The 17,500-nt window shown below is 42.4% G+C and overlaps 1 protein-coding gene across 3 annotated transcripts in view; it reads left to right on the forward strand.

Annotated features, from left to right (window-relative positions):
* The window catches only part of GRAMD1A (GRAM domain containing 1A), a 136,509-nt gene extending 125,867 nt beyond the window's left edge, over nt 1-10,642 (forward strand). For all 3 annotated transcript variants that reach the window (XM_073601662.1, XM_073601660.1, XM_073601661.1), the window contains exons 17-19: nt 805-912; nt 1,567-1,687; nt 4,428-10,642. In XM_073601662.1, coding sequence (XP_073457763.1) covers nt 805-912; nt 1,567-1,687; nt 4,428-4,514 — 316 coding nt within the window. In that variant the 3' untranslated portion in view covers nt 4,515-10,642. The remainder of the gene's footprint in view (nt 1-804; nt 913-1,566; nt 1,688-4,427) is intronic.
* The last annotated feature ends 6,858 nt before the right edge of the window (nt 10,643-17,500 follow it).

Genomic DNA, 17,500 nt, shown 5'->3' on the forward strand with positions numbered 1-17,500 from the left:
CTGGGGAATCTATTGTTGCTGGAGGGGTAGAGTAATGTAGGAAGGATGAGCCGCACTCCGGTTGTTACTCTTAAAGAATCTTAATTTTATTGAAAAGCCACAGCGTAAAGGCAGATAAAATCAGTTGACGCGTTTCAGCCTATCAGGCCTTAGTCATAACCACCATCTATTTTTGCAGGCGGGTCTATTGTTCCTGGGGAGGTCTGTTGATGTTGGTGGGGGGGATCTATTGTTGCTGGGGTGGGTCTTATGTTGCAGGGGGTCAGTCGTGGCTGGGAGGGATCCACTGTTGAGGGAGGGGTCTGACTGCTGGAGGATCTATTGATGCTGGCTGTTGCCAGTCCATTGTCGCTGGGGTGTCCATCGTTCCTGGATCTATTTTACTGCCTTTCCTGTTATTATTAACAGATTCCATACAAAATACTTACCACCAAAATAATACTTGGTTCTGTATCCCTTCCACTTCACAATTATGTGCCACTTTGTGTTGGTCTAGCACATAAAATCCCAATAAAATACAGTTATATTATAAATAAGTTGACAAAATGTAGAAAATTTCAAGGGGTATGAATACTTTTTCAAGGCACTATATATATATATATATATATATATATTTTTTTTTTAATTTATATATATATATATATATATATATATATATATATATATATATAAATTCCAGGGACCAACAGCTTTGCAAATGATTGATCTGATTGGCTGTCTCTTCGTTCCATCACTCTATCTCTTCCCGTAGTCATGTGATCCCAATATGTGACTTTTAACCCCTGGTTCCCTGTCTCCTTACAGCCTAATTGTCCTGTTGGCCTTGAATCTAATGCTCTTCTACCGCCTGTGGTCTCTGGAGCACAGCGCCCGGACATTCCAGACTTGGCAGAGCTACGCCGTGTCCCAGGGGTAACTATACTCATTCATACGTTTTCGACGAAAGCCATCCGATTGGTCACACTTTAACCTAGGAGAGAGAATGAGAGCCTGTGTTTAGCCATTGGAAAGAAATTTGTCACCTAGAGGGCAGCAGTGAGCTGATTCAGGATCAGATTACATGCAGCCAGTTCAGTTTGACCTTGTTCCTCTTTTCAGGATCCTTTAACACAGGGAACTTATCCTGTAAAGTTTACTGTTCTCCGCTTCTATATACTTTCTATTCACTCCTGCCATTGTTAGAAAATATAAAATGAATAATATTTTACCCATATGCATAACCACAAGCTGTTATCCATTGCAACTGAGGACCGTCCTTGACATACTTTTAGATTTAAAGTCAAACTTTAGACAGATTTTTTTTTTTTTTTAATGTTTTAAAGGGTTGGAGCCACTTTTAGATTTATATTGCTATCTGTGTCTCTCTTGGGGAGATTTCATTGTCTGTGTGGTCACCAAGACAGGAAGTGAGGGGCAGTCACCCTAAGGGGGACACAGATGGGAATATAACTTGACGCAGGATCTAACCCTCCCCGACTCCATCCTAAAATAGAAATACGCTGTTATTTAGCGTTCCCTGTGCAGCTGGTCCCTGCAGCCTTAAACACCATCTGTCTCTATCCCTAGGAGGTTCCCGCAGACGTCGGCGGATTGGGCGGAAATACTTGAGCTACAGAAGCGTTTCCATAATGCCGAGGTGCAGAAATGGAAGCAGACACTCCAGGCCTCCGTACAGCTACTGGATGAGGTGAGGGCAGCTGTGTTGTCTTCAGGTTCTGTAGAGCTCACAAGTCACAAAGTGAGATGCTGCGGCAGGAGCTGATCTGTGTCAGACACTTGTGAAAACAGAACCCGCTCAGGCACCAAGGTTTAAATGATGTTTGTTATCTCTGAGCCAGGATCTCAGTCCAAGAAGTGAATAGTGACCCTGGGTGATGCCTGAACAAAGACGGCGCTGTCCTTCTGGAGAGAAAAGTCAATGAAAGCATTGTCATGGGGAGGGGGTGTTACTGTGATCACTGACAGAGGTAAATACAGTATCTCACAAAAGTGTGTACACCCCTCACATTTTTGTATATATTTTCTTCTATCTTTTCATGTGACAACACTGAAGAAATGACACTTGTCTACAATGTAAAGTAGTGAGTGTACAGCTTGTATAACAGTGTAAATTTGCTGTCCCCTCAAAATAACTCAACACACAGCCATTAATGTCTAAACCGCTGGCCACAAAAGTGAGTACACCCCTAAGTGAAAATGTCCAAATTGGGCCCAAAGTGTACAATATTTTGTGTGGCCACCATTATTTTCCAGCACTGCCTTAACCCTCTTGGGCATGGAGGTCACCAGAGCTTCACAGGTTGCCACTGGAGTCCTCTTCCACTCCTCCATGACGACATCACAGAGCTGGTGGATGTTAGAGACTTTGCGCTCCTCCACCTTCCGTTTGAGGATGTCCCACAGATGATCAATAGGGTTTAGGTCTGGAGACATGCTTGGCCAGTCCATCACCTTTACTCTCAGCTTATTTAGCAGTGGTCGTCTTGGAAGTGTGTTTGGGGTGGTTATCATGTTGGAATACTGCCCTGCTGTCCAGTCTCTGAAGGGAGGGGATCATGCTCTGCTTCAGTATGTCACAGTACATGTTGGCATTCATGGTTCCCTCAATGACCTGTAGCCCCCCAGTGCCGGCAGCACTCATGCAGCCCCAGACCATGACACTCCCACCACCATGCTTGACTGTAGACAAGACACACTTGTCTTTGTCCTCCTCACCTGGATGCCACCACACACACTTGTCACCATCTGAACCAAATACATTTATCTTGGTCTCATCAGACCACAGGACATGGTTCCAGTAATCCATGTCCTTAGTCTGCTTGTCTTCAGCAAACTGTTTGCAGGATTTCTTGTGCATCATCTTTAGAAGAGGCTTCCTTCTGGGACGACAGCCATGCAGACCAATTTGATGCAGTGTGCTGCGTATGGTCTGAGCACTGACAGGCTGACCCCCCACCCCTACAACCTCTGCAGCAATGCTGGCAGCACTCATACATCTATTTCCCAAAGAGAACCTCTGGATATGACGCTGATCACGTGAACTTCTTTGGTGGACCATGGTGAGGCCTGTTCTGAGTGGAACCTGTCCTGTTATACCGCTGTATGGTCTTGGCCACCATGCTGCAGCTCAGTTTCAGGGTCTTAGCAATCTTCTTATAGCCTAGGCCATCTTTATGTAGAGCAACAATTATTTTTTTCAGATTCTCAGAGAGTTCTTTGCCATGAGGTGCCATGTTGTACTTCCAGTGACGAGTATGAGAGAGTGAGAGCGATGACACCAAATTTAACACACCTGCTCCCCATTCACACCTGAGACCTTGTAACACTAACGAGTCACATGACACCGGGGAGGAAAAATGGCTAATTGGGCCCAATTTGGACATTTTCACTTAGGGGTGTACTCACTTTTGTTGCCAGCGGTTTAGACATTAATGGCTGTGTGTTGAGTTATTTTGAGGGGACAACAAATTTACACTGTTATATAAGCTGTACACTCACTACTTTACATTGTAGCAAAGTGTCATTTCTTCAGTGTTGTCACATGAAAAGATAAAATAAAATATTCACAAAAATGTGAGGGGTGTACTCACTTTTGTGAGATACTGTACTGTATGAGGGCCCACCCCAAAGCACCCCCCATTTTGAGGGCATGTGGCCTGGGGTATGGTGCAGAAGGAGGGGCTCTTGCTCACCCCCCCTCTTTCCTGGCCTTCCGGGCTCCATGCTCGAATAAGGGTCTAGTATGGATATTTTTTCTTTTTTTTTCTTTTTTCCCCTTCTCTGCATTGTTTTGTTTTTATATATATATATATATATATATATATATATATATATATATATATATATATATATATATAAATAATATTTACATTATAAAATATACATTACATTATAATAAATTAAAAAAAAAAAATATATATATATATATATATATATATACAGTGGGGACGGAAAGTATTGAGACCCCCTTAAATTTTTCACTCTTTGTTATATTGCAGCCATTTGCTAAAATCATTTAAGTTCATCTTGCTGTGTGTACAATATGGGGCGCTGTGTGTACATTAATGAGGAAAAAAATGAACTTAAATGGATTTAGCAAATGGCTGCAATATAACAAAGAGTGGAAAAAAAAAAAAAAAAAAAATATATATATATATATATATATATATATATATATATATAATTATTATTTTTTTATTTTTTTCACTCTTTGTTATATATATTGCAGCCATTTGCTAAATCCATTTAAGTTCAGTGAAAAATTTATGGGGGTCTGAATACTTTCCGTCCCCACTGTATATGTATATGTGTGTGTGTATATATATATATATATATATATATATATATATATATATATATATATAGGTCCACTTTGCAGAACGCCCTTAAAAAACTCTTTTTTTATTTCTCCCATTTCCTTCCACCAGATGCGACTTTCCTTGCAGAGGTTGCAGCAGGGCGTCTTAGTGAAAGATCCTGCCACAGACGCCCACAATGAAGATGCTCTGTCTTGACCTCAGCCGCTCCGCTAGCATCACTCACGGGACATTTGCGCGTTGTAATGGGTAGCGTTGCGCTTTTTCGATGACGGTTGCGGATCCTATAGCAATATGACCATGGATAACTAACACCTCGTAGGGAGTAGAGTGCTGGAAACAGAATCCCTTCGGGAATACAAGTCATCGCGTCAAGAATCTGCTCAGCTACGGCGTCACGCAATGAGCCGGAAAACGTAGGAGCGCCAAACAGTGTTTGAGAGCGCTTCGTTTTTTCCTCGGCTATTTAAGGAACGCTAATAGAGTTTTAAAGGGAACTTTTGTCCGAACTTTTTTTTTTTTTTTTTTTGTTGTTCTGGTTTCGTAAAAGACGGATGGGAAAATCCTTTTGTGTAATCATCCACTACGATGCAAAGCGCCAACATCAGCCATTGTTGCCTTCTCGGTGACTTTGGCTATGAAGACTATGGAGACTTGGATCACTATGGGCAGGTTTCCCATAATGCATCTCTTTCAGAAACATAAAATAAGGTGGAATTTTGTCTTTCCCGCCAGGGATCCCTTGGACATACATTTCAATGAACATCGGAAGCGCGATTATTTAAACATGATGACTTTTGGCGCCAAGTTTTTACTTTTTTTTTTTTTTTTGTAATGATCACTGAAGATCGAAGAAAAAAAGAATACAATGGAGGATCATTATGGTCTGGCTTAGGGGTAGCCTGATTTTAACATCAAACCAGCACTGTAATTCCTCCTCGTCATTGTCGAACACATTCCTGCTAGTGCAGCGAGCGTGACCCACCTTTTTTTTTTTTTTTCTTTGCTGCAACAGACCGTTGAATGTCGCCGAGGTGGTATTTGGTGGAGGCACCACGGTCTCAATCTCATAGACAACACACAGACTTTTTACTTGTAGTATTTTATCTATTTATTTATTTTATTTTGCCCAGATGATTTAGTCTGTAGTTGATGCGTTTTTTTTTTTTCTTTCTCTTAAAGGGCGAGTCAGCCCAAAATTAATACTTTGATCATGGGTGGAAACTGGTGGGCCTCAGCTCACTGGTGGCCCTAGTTGCCTATCTCATTCTAAATTAAGTGGGAATGAGATGCCAATGTGTGGATGGGCATATCTGGGATCCATCTTTAGAGATTGCACACAGATAAAAGTAGAAGGAGCTTATGGGTGAGGCAAGCTGCTAACATCTACTCAAAACTGAAATATTAGTTCAAGGTGGACTGAGATCTCAAAGGAAACCTGTGTTTTGTCCAAGCAAGGTAAAGCAATAGGTATGGTTGACCCCCCCCCAAAGTTGCTGGTAGTTATCTTTCCTTCACGCCCTTCGTGCTCTTCCTAGACAATAAAGTCACATAGCTGGTTCCTCTGGGGTTGGGGAATTATCTGACTCACTCTTTCCTCCTATGGCAGCAAAGCCTCTTGGTGATTGGGTGACTGGTCAGAGAAAGCTCAGCTCTATGTAAGCTACAACAGAAATAGGATCTTCCTTTCGCTCCCTCAGTGCTCCTCCTGGGCAGTAAAGTGACATAGCTGGTTCCTCTGGGGATGGGGAATCATGTAGTCTCCTTCCTCTTATGGCAGCAAAGATGCTTGGGGGTTGGTCAGAGAAAGCTCAGCTCTATGTAGGCTTCAACAGTATATAAAGAGCGCCCCAGGTTTATAATAAGTCCAGTAAAGTTTTATTTGTTTGACGACAGGTCAAAGGGTATAACCAACACCTTTTGGGGGCTCTCCACTCCCCTTCATCAGTGCTGACAGGTTATACTGGGCAGAGACTGTATAAAACAAGGTTTGGAATGTTTGCAAGTCATCAGTTCAGATTGAACACTTGCAAATATTCGAATTTCTCATTTTATACAAATGCTGCCTGGTCTACCCCGAAAAACTGGCAGCACTCAAGCCATGTTAAAGGAGGAGTTGTGAGCCCCCGAAATGTGTTGGTTAGATCGGCTGACCGGTTGCCAAGATAAGTTGTCATAGATGAATAAACATTTCCTGGACTTAAAATAAACCTGTTGCCCCCTCATCCTTTAAATACTGGTTTGACCACTCCAAAGACCCCAAGGTTGACCAAGACCTGTAAGAGCTGTATGTTGAGCTAGTTCTTCACCTACTATTTAGTCCAGTGCTCCACCAACACTCTTTTGAAACCCATGTCAAGACTTGGAACTTACACAGAGATGCACCCCCAAGAGTACAGATTGGCAGGGGAGTAAAGGGGACGTAACTGTAAGCAGCTGCAGGGGGCCAAATTATGGGTCCCTGCATGGACAAAGCACAGGTCCACTTTAATCATAAGCTCTTATGTATCTTGCAAATCGTGCACAGTATACCCCTCACTTGCACAAAGCCATTGAATTGGCTAAATTAATTTTGATGGGAATACATCCTATCAGATAGAAACTAGCCTTGTGGGTGAGGCATGGGATACAATGTGCCTCACTGTCATTGGCTGCTGGTAAATTGATAAGCTTATTGTTAGTACATCACTGTGCATAGGGGGATATGGGCCCTTCATACTGAAACTCCAGTTTTGTTGAAAAAAAAAAATCTCATTCAAGTCTGTGTATGTTGAGTATTTTAGCAAACATTATTGTGGATTCTTAGCTGCTTCTGCTTTTGTAGATATTGAGCTAGGCTTTTCCAATGCATGTGCTAAAATCTTTCTAAAGGAGCGCTCAGTAAGGGGTTCGGGTCTTTAGAATAACCAGGTGATCAGTCCCGGTGTTGCATTAAAGAAGCAAAGAAGCACTGCCTGTGCAAATATCTCATCACAGAATAAACTCCCAGTTAGTACCAATTAGAATCCATCTTGACTTACTTAAATTGAAGACTTCCTATATATATATATATATATGTATATATATGTGTGTGTGTGTGAAGTCTTCAAATTAAGGAAGTATAGGAAAATGTAAGCAAAAAAAAAAAAATATATATATATATATATATATATATATATATATATATATATATATATATATATATATACACAGTGCTGTGAAAAAGTATTTGCCCCCTTCCTGATTTTGTATTCTTTTGCATATTTGTCACACATAGTTACATAGTAGGTGAGGTTGAAAAAAGACACAAGTCCATCAAGTCCAGCCTATGTAAATGACCTATGTACATAAATGATTCAGATCATCAAACAAATGTCAATATTACACAAAGATAACCTCAAGTAAATATAAAACGCAGTTTTTAAATGGTGATTTAATTTATTAAGGGGAAAAAAGCTGTCCAAACATGCCTGGCCATATGTGAAAAAGTAATTGCCCCCCCCCCCCCTTTGCTAAATCATGAATGAACTTCGATTAACCACATTTTCTGGAAAACTGAGTTAAATTTCACTTGCCGCACCCAGGCCTGATTACTGCCAGACCTGTTGAATCAAGAAATCACTTAAATAGAAGCTGTCTTGAAGAAGTGAAGAGCACTAAAAGATCTCAAAAAGCAGCACATCATGCCACGACCTAAAAAAATTCAAGAAAAGATGAGAAACAAAGTAATTGACATGCATCAGGTTAAAGAGGGTTAGAAAAGCCATTTCTAAGGCTTTGGGACTCCAGCCAATCACGGTGAGAGCCATTATCCACAAATTGAGAAAACTTGGAACGGTGGTGAACCTTCCCAGGAGAGGCCGGCTTACCAAAATGACTCCAAGAGCACAACTAGGACTCATCCAGGAAGTCCTAAAAAAAAAATCCAGAACAACTTCTAAAGAACTGCAGGCCTCACTTACCCCAGTTAAGGTCAGTGTTCATGATTCAACAATAAGAAAGAAACTTGGCAAAAATGGCGTCTATGGGAGAGTACCAAGGCCAAAGCCACTGCTGGCCAAAAAGAACACAAAGGCTGAATGTGGCTGAATTAAAACTATTCTGCAAACATGAATGCGCCAAAATTCCTCCACAGCGATGTGAAAGACTCATTGCCAGTTTTTGCAAACGCTTGCTTGCCTTTGTTGCCGCCAAGGGTGGCACAACCAGTTATTAGGTTTAGGGGGCAATTACTTTTTCACGTAGGGCCAGGCAGGTTTGGACAGCTTTTTTCCCTTAATAAATGAAATCATCATTTAAAAACTGCATTTTATATTTACTCGAGGTTATCTTTGTGTAATATTATTAACATTTGTTTGATGATCTGAATCATTTATGTGTGACAAATATGCAAAAGAATACAAAATCAGGAAGGGGGCAAATACTTTTTCACAGCACTGTGTGTGCTATATGTATATGTATATAATTTTTTTCCAAAACTGGAGTTATTTAAGGTTAAGGAGTCCCTTTAGAACCAATTTTAATATTGATTACTTCCGTTTGTGTATTATAATAGACCAACTGCCTGTTAATTTAATTTATTTCTCCATAACACAGTTCAACTTTGTGTTAACTTATTTTTAGTTTATCAAAGGCCTGCAAAGTATTTCATTCTTAAAGGGGTTGTCCAGGTATTAACGTTTTCGTGTCAATCTCACCCCCCCACTATTTAGAAAACAAGGGTGCTTTGCAGCCAATCAGAAGCCTGGTCTTGATTGCCCATGTGGCCATCCAGGTCCGAAGGGTTCCGTGGTCCACCACTGTGGCGTGCAGCGTTGCATGGCTGCTCCTCCAACTTGGGTGGTACCTCTTGCATCCTGCTCTAGCCAAGATCTTAATATGAGAAAGGGCATCGGTGATCACCAGGTAGTTTTGCCAGTTCCTCTGTCCTGGGCCCCTGCCTAAGGTGCCCTACCAATAACCTCTGGCCTGGCAGGACCAGCTAGGGGCATTCTAATTTGGGAAGGGGGGGGGGGGAGAGTGGTGATGGTCCTGGATTACAGTTTATTTTCTAACAACCCCTTTAACTGTATCACTGCCACCAGTCCCTGCTGCAAGGCTTCAGCATATATGTTGTGGGCCCTATACTGAACTATAGGGCATGATATCACTGCCAGTGTCCCTCTCCTAAATCATTGTTTATGTATTTATTGTATTAGACCGAAGGCATTGTAACAATGGGCCGGACCCATTATTATCGGCGCTCAGAAAATACCTCACCAGACTCCATTGCTGTAAAGAGCAAGGAATGAATTCTTAGGCCCGTGTAACCACAAAGGGCCCACTCAGTAGTGGCCACGGGGTCCTTTTTCTTGGTGACCGATATTTAGGAGACTCCATGTGCTCCATATCTGATCATATTACCTAAGAATGTATGAACTACTTCAGTTCCCGTGCTGTCAACTTGTCAGCACAACTCTTGTGTGGCTTATTTCAGCATGCTTTCCTCCCCTTTCTAGTCTAATTCCCGCCCCTGAATATAAGCCTCGCCCCTGAACATAGACCTCACCCCTGAGGGCCTTGCAGGTCATTTAAATGGAACAATGATTTTAATTTTGAGTAAAGAGATAAGAATCATGCCTTTCTGATTTTTCCATAACTGTGTTGATGCTGGACTGGGAAGAGGCCCACTTTGGCTCATCTAGAGGGGGATCCATATTTTCTAAATGTGTTAAGGATGAGTCTGGCAAAGATGGGCACTGTTTTTTCTTCTAAACATTTATGTTCTTTCCAGCATTGTGTTTTGTTGGTGACAGTAAGGAGAGCGTAACAGCTGGTTATTGCTGCACCCCACCTCGGCTCCTCCACACACACTGTATTAAGTTATTTTGCACAATTTAATGTACTGTCACTTTATAAAAGTGTTACTCCAGAATTTCTAAGATTTTAATTTAAGAGCCTGTACATGGAGGGGCTGAGAAGGGATTGTTCTAGTATGTATAATTTTGGGATAATTTGGGGTACTGCACTGCCCAGAGAACAGCGGCACTCAAGGGGCAAAATATCAGTGTCATCCGTACCAACCAATCAGATGTTAGCTTTGGTTTTACTCGCTTCAACGGCCCATGTACTGGGAAGTCAGTCTTCAGTTCTACAAAGTATGCATGCGTGCGTTCCTTCGCTATCAACTGACAGTTTTCATCACCTGGAGGCTGTATAAAGCAAGGAGTGGAGGGGTCTTGTGATCTATAATCAAGCTCTTTGTCCCTTTCTGGCTCCTCCAGGCTGATTATACTAATAGAGCTCAGGCAGATGACACAGATAGTTAAGGGGCAGCTCCACCAATGAATCACTTATATACTCCCCCTTTGCCCCCCTAAAAAAGCCCAAAGCCATACACATGGAATCTTTGGTGTGCTGACTACATAGGGGGAGGCAACAACAGTTCTCAGCCTGCAGACTCTGTGCCACTGCTCTGTCTCCTGCTATTGATCCTTCTCCTTCCCCTGCTCCGCCTCCTGCCAGTGCTCCTCCTTCCCCTGCTCCGCCTCCTGCTAATACTCCTCCTTCTTCCATTGCTCTGCCTCATGCTATTGATCCTCCTCCTTCCCCTGCTCCTTCTTCCACTGCTCTGCCTTCTGCTGCTAATCCTCCTCCTTCCACTGCTCCGCCTCCTGCTATTACTCCTCCTTTTTCCACTGCTCTGCCTTCTGCTGCTAATCCTCCTCCTTCCACTGCTCCACCTCCTGCTATTGCTCCTCATTTCCCTGCTCTACCTCCTGCTATTACTCCTCTTTTTTCCACTGCTCCACCTCCTGCTATTGTTCCTCCTTCCACTGCTCCACCTCCTGCTATTATTCCTCCTTCTTCCACTGCTCTGCCTCCTGCTGTTGATCCTCCCCCTTCCACTGCTCCGCCTCCTGCTATTGATCTTCCCCCTACCACTGCTCCTCCTCCTGCTATTGATCCTACTCCTTCCCCTTCTCCTCCTCCTGCTATTGACCCTACCCATCCTTCTCCTCCTCCTGCTATTGATCCTACTCCTTCTCCTTCTCCTCCTCCTGCTATTGATCCTACTCCTTCCCGTGCTCCGCCTCCTGCTATTGATCCCCCCTACCACTACTCCGCCTCCTGCTATTGTTCCTCCTTCCACTGCTCTGCCTCCTGCTATTGATCCTCCCCCTACCACTGCTCCTCCTCATGCTATTGATCCTACTCCTTCCCTTGCTCCTCCTCCTGCTATTGATCCTACTCCTTCCCTTGCTCTGCCTCCTGCTATTGATCCTCCCCCTACCACTGCTCCTCCTCCTGCTATTGATCTTCCCCCTACCACTACTCCGCCTCCTGGTATTGTTCCTCCTCCTTCCATTGCTCCGCCTCCCGCTGTTGCTTCTCCTCTTCCCACTGCTTCACCTCATGATATTGATCCTCCTCCTTGCCCTGCTCACACTGTTGCCTCTACTCCTCCCATTGCTCTGTCTCCTCCCACTGCTCTGCCTTCTGCTATTGCTCCTCCTCCCACTGCTCCGCCTCCCACTATTGCTCCTTCTCCTTCTATTGCTCTGCCTTCCTTCTGCTCTTTGGACTAATAGTGAGTATCCCCACTCTGCTGACCCCTACTAATAAGTTCTCTGCCTTCTGGAAACTTATAAGTGTCCCTCCCACACCCACTCAAAAACATTTCAGAGCAGACACTCCCATTGCAAGCCTGATTTCAAGGTTAACCTGGCATGTGGCCAAGCTTCAAAGACTGATGCAGTTTTTAAAAGAATGCGTATGGGAAAAAAGCGGCACCAAGAGCTGAATTATGATTGGTTGTGATGGGTCCACACGGCCAGTTTTCTTCTGGGATAGTTTTCATGAATTAAATCAGATTTGTAATGTGTTTGGCTTGGCTTGTTTATTGTGAATGGTGTTTTGAGTTTTGGGACTCTTCCCCAGATGTAAGGGAGAAATGCTGCTCACGTTTTTTCACTATTGAGGTTAAACTACGGAAGTTGTTTTCAGTTGCACTGCCACCATTGGCTGGGTTGCCTTAGCAAAAATGGGCCATTTATAAAGCGATGGATACATTCAGGTACAGCTCTGATTTTTGCATATGAAATATCAAATTGCTTCTTGCTACTTTTAAGTATAATTAATTAATGACTAGGTTCCCCACATTAATCCTTTAAAGCCCAAATCCAGCTACATTCAAGGTTTGTATGGAGGGAGAAGAGGTCAGATTTGTATTACCAAGAATTATAGTCCCAGATCCTGGGGCACTGGTAACCCCATCCACAGTCTGCATTTTGTCTGTTCACTTACCAGGTGGGTGCACCCAAGTCATGCCTACTTTATGGTTGATCCTTCCCATAGCCCACCTCTGAATATGTGGGTACTGCCCACTTGCGGCCCTGATGGCACTAATTAAAATAAAGTTGATGTTGTGATCCCAGGACATGGCGTTGACGGAACAGAGGGACAAAATGTGTGGCTGTCTGAGACAGTTGGCACCTATGCCAGTGGTGTCCCTATTTGGGGAGATATACCTTCACTCCTTGTCCCAAAAGCAAGGTAGGGCAGAAAGTAATGTATTATCCTTGTATTGGGAACATATACAACAACCAAAGTATATTTATATACCTGAGTTGAGCAGGGTTGAAACATCTGCTCCTTATGCCTTCCTGTCCTGGCGTCACCCACACCCTCACGTTTCTTTTCCTGGAGTCACCTGGACAGAAAGTAAGAGGAGATCTTCCCAGTGGGGATACAGAGAGCAATAAACACTTCTGATTTTCCAACTTTTTCCCACTCTTTTGAAAACGAAAGGGTTTTGGCTGGAGTTGGGCTTTAATGCATTTGAAAGGAAACATGCCATTGCTGTCCTCTTTCTCAAAATACTAATTGCCTGGCCACTCCTAGTTTAAATAATATGAGTCACTAACACAGGTTAGAAAGTCAGGGTGAGGACCAATTTGTATACCATTTCCAGGAAGCCATTAGATGAGCAGGACAGCCGGTTTACTAGTATTTTCAGGAGAGGTCAGTGTTGGTGGCCTGCATGTCTTCTCAGTTGATGTTTCCTGAGACCACAGTACTCAGTTAAGGTTCATCATTTCTGATTTCCATGATGGGCGATTTGCTGTTGTTGGATTTTATTGGTGAGTTGGTGCAACAGAAAAAAAAAACTTGCATAGTTTATCCAATAGATCAGTTGGTGCAGAGACAAAGGTATATAGTGCTGTGAGGTCCACCCAAGGTCCAAGGATACAAGAAAAGCCCATCACACTCAAGGCAGGGGCCACCATATGGATGGAAGTGGAAGCAAACAGTTACACCACTTATCTCCAGGCTCCTTTGATCTCTTGTTTGTCGTAAAAGCTATCTGCCCCTTGTTACCATTTCCTGATGGGTTGACTCAAATAACGATGAAAAATTCACTTTAAAAATGTAGCAGATCTACCATTTTTCTGCTTGTATCCAGATACAACTCACGAATCCCAACTGCCTGAAATCCTAAACTGTGAAGATCTAATTTGAACCAAATAGTGCTAAATTAGAGGATCTTGTTTTGATCGTCCCAAGTGTCCTCCTCGAGATTGTCAATCATAATGTTCAAAAATGCTACATGGAACCTGAGACAACCTTAGGCAGTTGCCAGGGCAAGCCAGCTCTATATTGGATAAAAGATTTCATCTTTCTGACCGAGACGGTGATTTGAGTTTATATTTACTAGAGCTCCTCAGGGACGGGGGACTGATGGTTTCTGTGTAGGCTTCACGGAATATGCCAGAACTATAAAAATAAATACTATCATCCTAATGTCCTTGTGGGACCATCCTCATAGCTCTACTCGATGGGGGAGATTTACTAAAACGGGAGCACTCAGAATCTGGTGCAGCTGTGCATGTTATCCAATCAGCTTCTAACTTCAGCTTCTTCAATTAAGCTTTGACAATAAAACCTGGAAGCTGATTGTCTCTATGCAGAGTTGCGCCAGATTTTGCATGCTCCAGTTAGTAAATAACCCCACTGTCTTTCTCTGCACCACCCAACGAAACATCTCATTCTTTATAAGGGGAAACATTCTGAAGGATGCTACTATTGACTAAATGTTTTTTTGTTATTTTTCATCCTCCGTAAAGGGCACCTGTCATCAAACTTCAGCCATGTGGTATATTGACTGGGAGTTTGCGTCATCGCAATGGTGGCAATTGCTCCAGACTGGCTGATTGGCTGAATTCTGGGTTGGCTTACAAAATAGCTACCTCCACTATATACCGTATATATATATATATATATATATATATATATATATATATATATATATATATATATATATATATATATAGTATATATTGGACAGGTTCTCTTTAAGAAGCACTTTGTGATAATATATTTTCCATTGACAATACAATCCAGCCTATTTTGTAGCCACTGGCAGTGCAGGTTTTAGATAGACTTGAAGACACTGTGTGTGAACGTGTGTCCATCGCTAATATTTATTAAAAATCTTCTGAAATTATCTCTGTTGTGTTTTTTTTTTAATTTTTCTGGCATAATAATGCCTAACCATCCTAATTGCAGTTTATCTGGACTTTGGGTCAAATGAAGGCCGGGGTGACTTGTATTTTTTTTAGATGGAGGTTAACAGTACAGCCATGGCCAAAGGTTTTGAAAATGACACAAATATGAATTTTCACAAAGTCTGCTGCTTCAGTGTTTTTAGATCTTTTTGTCAGATGTTACTATGGTATACTAAAGTATAATTACAAGCATTTCATAAATGTCAAAGGCTTTTATTGACAATTACATGAAGTTTATGCAAAGAGCAAATATATTTGCAGTGTGGACCCTTCTTTTTCAAGACCTCTGCAGTTCCCCCCGGCATGGTGTCAGTCAACTTCTGGGCCACATCCTGACGGATGGCAGCCCATTCTTGAATAGTCAATGCTTGGAGTTTGTCAGAATTTGTGAGTTTTCTTTTGTCCACCCGCCTCTTGAGGATTGACCACGAGTTCTCAGTGGGATTAAGGTCTGGGGAGTTTCCTCGCCATGGACCAAAAATTTAGTTTTGTTCCCCAAGCCACTTAGTTATCACTTTTGCCTTACGGCAAGGTGCTCCATCATACTACTGGCTGTAAGGTCACCCAATGTAGGATTCGTATGATCACAGCTTGACTGTGTTGCTGTCAAGCAGCATAGGATTGGATGCTGGAAGGCTGAAGACAAACAAGGCTGATGTTAAATCCGATTTAAGGGTCTTCAAACAAGACATTCAGATGAGATAGTAGATCCAGATCTTTAGATAATATAAGTAGGTGCTTTTTATTCACTACAGTGGAGAAATACAACACAGTTCTCGGCTACTATAAGCGAGTAAAAGTGAAAGTCTTTCTACCATACAAACATCAAGTTTAACAATATATACGTATGAATATGCATAAGTTATAGGTGTGATTGTATAGTTTAGCATTCATTTAGCATTTAATCAGCATTCATATCTTCCCATTGGCAAGGGAACAGTTAAATGGGTGGTTACATCATGTGACTGGCAAAAAAAAAATAGATGTTCAGACTGGTTTTGGTATGAAAGTCTATTTTGAGCAGCTTTCTGGGTTCTTATCAGTAGTTTGTGTCGTCACATATCCAACAGTTTCGATTTCCCAGGAATTGAAACAAAGAAAAAGGAGAACATCTAGGGAAAGTAAACAAATCAAGCATATTATAAATTCTTAAAGTTACAGTCGCTTTATACATTTATATATATATATATCTATCAACATTATCAGACCCCTATAATTCTACTCACTGACAGCGCTCAGGGGCTGAGATGATCAATAGTAAACGGTGGCTGCAATAATCCACAACGTATGCCTAGTAAACTTGCTGGCGATTTATTGACAAAATGATAAAAACAGTACATAATCCATTGAACATTTAGTTGCAACGTTACCGCGCTGACTGTGGGCTGGCTTGGGCACTAATAGATCACTGTGTTCCAGACAGGGAGATCCGTGGGAAGGCGTCGACCATCGTAGTCGCAAGGTGGAACAAGCAGGCGCGTGTATCCATGCCGGACCAGCCGGCGTGTGTGGATGGTGTCACTAAAGCCCTGGGCGAAAGCACGGTGCTTGGAAGGGAAAGCCGCCGTGAACAGCGGCTTTCCCTTTCCGAGCACCGTGCTTTCGCCCAGGGCTTCAGTGACGCCATCCACACACGCCGGCTGGTCCGGCATGGATACACTGCCTTCTTGTTTCACCCCACTTATGTCAGGGTCCCTATCAGAGTGCCTCTTACATCAGAGTCCCCATCACATTCCCTCCCTTCATCAGGGTCCCCACTTATGTCATTGTCCCTATTAGAGTCCCCCTTACATCAGAGGCCCCCCCCCCCCCACATGATCCATAGAAAGTACAGGCCGGCAACTTGACAGCTTCTCCATGGAAAATATTTATTTGAGCATTACAGCAATAACATCATCCAAAAATACTGACGCGTTTCGGGGTTGCATCGGGGACAACAGGCAGCCTCTGCTGAACTTAAATTCTCAGTTTATGCACATTGAGGATACTCCACTGACCAGAGTGAATCTTATTGTGGGCCAGATGTGGCCCACAGGCCATAGTTTGGAGACCCCTGACATAGATTCATGTTCAGAAAGTGAACAAGTATACACTCTGCAGAGAAAATATTCCACAATGTAACCTGCGGTGATTTATGGAGAAGGTCATTTTTGCAGAATACGTGGAATTACCGCTGATGTTCAAATGGTTGGGAGCTTCCAGGTAGGTAATCAATGATTTCCAGACACATGAACTTGAATGTCCAACCACATGCCAATAACTCGCCAGTGTAATCAATCCCGGGTACGTTATAGTGGTGAATTATTTGAATTTTTCTGGGACATTCAGCTTCATATGTTTGGAAATGATAGATTACGTACCTGGAAGCTCCGACCTATATATGAACATTGGCCAGGATTCCAAGTATTGTGCAAAAATTAAAGTAGAAGTTTACGCAATATAAAACCAACATCCCTATTGGTATTAACTCCGACCTATATGAACACTGACGAGGATTGCAAGTATTGTTCAAAAAATTAAAGTAGAAGTTTAGGCAATAAAAGACCAACATCCCTATTGGTTCTTATATTAACCTTTAATAAATAAACGTTAGGTTTTTTTTTTTTTTTTTTTTTTTTTTACTCTTTAGCCAACGACAACAAAAAGCTCTATAAGCAT

This window comes from Aquarana catesbeiana, linkage group LG10 (assembly GCF_042186555.1).
Source record: "Aquarana catesbeiana isolate 2022-GZ linkage group LG10, ASM4218655v1, whole genome shotgun sequence".
NCBI classification, from domain to species: domain Eukaryota; kingdom Metazoa; phylum Chordata; class Amphibia; order Anura; family Ranidae; genus Aquarana; species Aquarana catesbeiana.